Consider the following 2,942-nt stretch of genomic DNA (forward strand, 5'->3'; position numbering starts at 1 on the left):
AATTGTATTACTTGTGTAGGGAACAGAGAGAATGAAAGTGTTTTTTAAACCAAACCACAAGGAGATGAGGCAGCCTCTAATCTATCAAGTGGCACAGATTAGCAAGACTATTAGCAACGCCCTTGGTGGGGGGCGGAGAGGAGAGGTGGGGAGGGCAGAAGGGAGGGAGAGGGAGGAGGAGGGTAGGAGAGGAGGGAAGAAGAGAGGGAGAAGGAGGGAGAGGGAGGAAGGGAGGAGGGGGAGGTAGGGAGAGGAAGAGGGAGAGAGAGAGGAACACAGAGACAGAGACAGACACAGAGAGAGAGAGAGAGAGAGAGACAGAGACAGAGACAGAGAGACAGAGAGAGAGAGACCTGCACTCCCAGTACAATACAATACACTGCTGGTGGGTTAGGGGGGCAAAGAGGGGGGTTGTAAACCGGGTGGGAGCCAAGGTTTGGCTCTGCTGGCTGGCTCATTCTTGGCATGTCTTCATCGCAAGGTGGCCTCCTCATCGGTGTCTTCCTCGAAATCCTTGACGTCAGCACTGGTGGACTGCCTGGCCCAGGCTCCCCTTTCGGCCTCTCGTTCTTTATGCGACTTGAATCTCCCAACGAAAATTTTGCGGTAGTTCAGGAACATGCCATTCATCGCATCAATGGCGCGCTCTGCGGACTCCTGCTTCTGGAAGTGCACAAACCCATAGCCCTTGGGCCCCTTTTCGTCGCAGGCCACTTTGCAGGACAGGATGTTGCCGAACGCCGAGAAGATGTTGTACAGCGCCTTGTTGTCGATGGTCTTGCCCAAGTTCTTGATGAAGACATTGCCCACCCCACTCTTGCGGAGCGAGGGGTCCCGCTGGGACCACATGATGCGCACCGGCCTGCCCTTGATGACATCAAAGTTCAGGGTTTCCAGGGCCCGCTTGGCGTCCACCGGTTGCTGGTAGTTGACGTACGCGTAGCCCAGAGAGCGGCGGGTGATCTTGTCCCTGCAAATGCGGATGGAGAGGATGGGCCCTGCCGGGCTGAACTTCTCGTACAGCATTGCCTCTGTCACTTCAGGGTGCAGGTCGCCTACGTACAGCGAGGCCATAGGAAAGTCTGGGTTCCCCTCGGAGCCCCGGTTGGTCTCCGCATCCGCAGCTGCGTCGGCAGCTGCAGACGCCGCCGCCGCCACCTCCGCCGCCACCTCCGCCACCTCCGCCGCCACCTCCGCATCCGTATCCGCCTCCCCCAAGGAGGGCGCCGCAGCCTCCACTGCTGCTGCGGCGGCGGCGGCGGTTTCAGCCGCACTGGCCTCCACAACCGCTGCCGCCAGGGCGGCCTCCGCCTCCTCCCCCTCTGCCAGGGCGGCCGTCGCCTCCCCCCGGGTGGCCTCCGCCACTGCCTCCTCTACTGAGGCCTCGGCCTCCACCTCAGCCTCCACCTCAGCCTCCACCTCAGCTTCCGCCTCCGCTACGGAGGCCTCCGCCACAGCCTCTGCCACGGTCGCCGCCGCAGCCTCCGCTGCCGCTGCAGCCGCTGCCGCCACCGCCGCCGCCACTGTCGCTGCTGTCGCCAGGGTCGCCGGTGCCGCCAGGCCGCTGCCGCGACCTCCCTTCCCGCGAGCTGGGGGGCGGAGAGGCGGGAAAGGACAGGAGGGTGGGTGGGCGCTGGAACCTGGGCGGGGGGCGCGAGTAGGAGCTGGGGCCGGGACCTGGGGCCAGTCGATCTGGCGAGTCCAAGTCACTTGGGATAGCAAGTGAGCGCTGCCAGGAGCGCGCCGGTGCGAGTCGCCGCAGCCTGTACAGCCTGCTGCTGCCGCCGCTGCTCGGTCGTGGGCTACCGTGCGGGGCGCGGGCGGGCGGCGTGTGGTGGGGGGCGGGGGGGTGTTGGCGTCTGTGGTCCGGGCAGCTGGGAAGGCTTCTGTCTCTTTGGTTCCCCCTGTGGTTGCTGCGGGGCTGTGGGGCCGCGGGCTGTGGGAGGGGACGTGAGCGGGAGCCTTGAGGCGGGGGCGGAGGCGGGGGCGGGGGCGGGGGGGGCGGTAAGGGGGTGGGGGGTGAGTCCTCAGCCTCTCAGGTCGCCTGGATATTCATGAAGAGGAAGGCAGGGAAAGGGCTCCGCTGTGGACTGCGGGAATACGGGTTAGATTTAGAGGGTTTTGTTTTATCCCCCCTCTCCCAATAGATCATTTAAATGAACAAATCAGGTACCTTGCAAGAGCGGGTGGGTGGCATGGAGAATACACTTGCCTGACCTAAACAAAGCCTGGAAAAATGGGTTTCTCACATCCAGGGGTTCTCCCCACTTCCGCTCATACACACCCCCCAACATCACCGCCGCCAAGGAAACAACACCTACTCTGAGCAGCAGCTGGGGCCAGCGGGGCTATCCCTCCTTGCAGCCTGCTGACCCATTTTCTCAGAGTTCCTCCCCCTTTCCAGCTCCTTCCCTCCTCTGCAACACTTGCGGAAGAGGGAATAAAGAACACGTATTCATTCATTCATAATGCCATGCCACAAATATTTATGGACCCTGTGCGGGTCCCTAGGGATACAGGGGTCTGGGAAGCACGAGACATAAGCTGGTTTTGAGCTTGTCCTTGGGAACAGACAGTCTGGGCTGGAAACCCTGTCCCTGCGCCAGACTACCTAAGGGAAAACTAGAGACCTAGAGTTCTTCCGCGCTCCCCCTCCCCAATTCTTGCTCCCGCCCACCCTGCCTCCATACACGCAGCCCGACAGGGGAGAAATCCAGAGCACCCTGTCCTTAGCGCTGTCTTCAATGATACCCCGAGGAAAGCCACACCAAGGGCTGGCGACAGGGCCTGGTCCAGGGCCAAGCACTTGTTTGTTCTTGGCTCTGCCCTCAAGGTGCTAAGGTTACCAACACGAACCAAGAAATACACCTCCATGTTCAAAACAAAAACAAAGCCTGACATCGCTAGAATGAGGTGCTTGGTCCCAGTTCATCAGCTAATAT

General features: G+C 61.2%; 1 protein-coding gene across 1 annotated transcript; it reads right to left on the bottom strand.

Annotated features, from left to right (window-relative positions):
* Positions 1-471: 471 nt before the first annotated feature.
* LOC308337598 (polyadenylate-binding protein 1-like 2) lies at positions 472-1,095 on the bottom strand (the record flags this gene model as incomplete). Its single annotated transcript, XM_080795707.1, has 1 exon — positions 472-1,095. The coding sequence occupies exon 1, from the start codon at positions 1,072-1,074 to the stop codon at positions 472-474; it is 603 nt and encodes a 200-aa protein (XP_080651833.1). The 5' UTR covers positions 1,075-1,095.
* Between the last annotated feature and the right edge of the window lie 1,847 nt (positions 1,096-2,942).

This window comes from Martes martes, assembly GCF_963455335.1.
Source record: "Martes martes genome assembly, chromosome: X".
NCBI lineage: Eukaryota > Metazoa > Chordata > Mammalia > Carnivora > Mustelidae > Martes > Martes martes.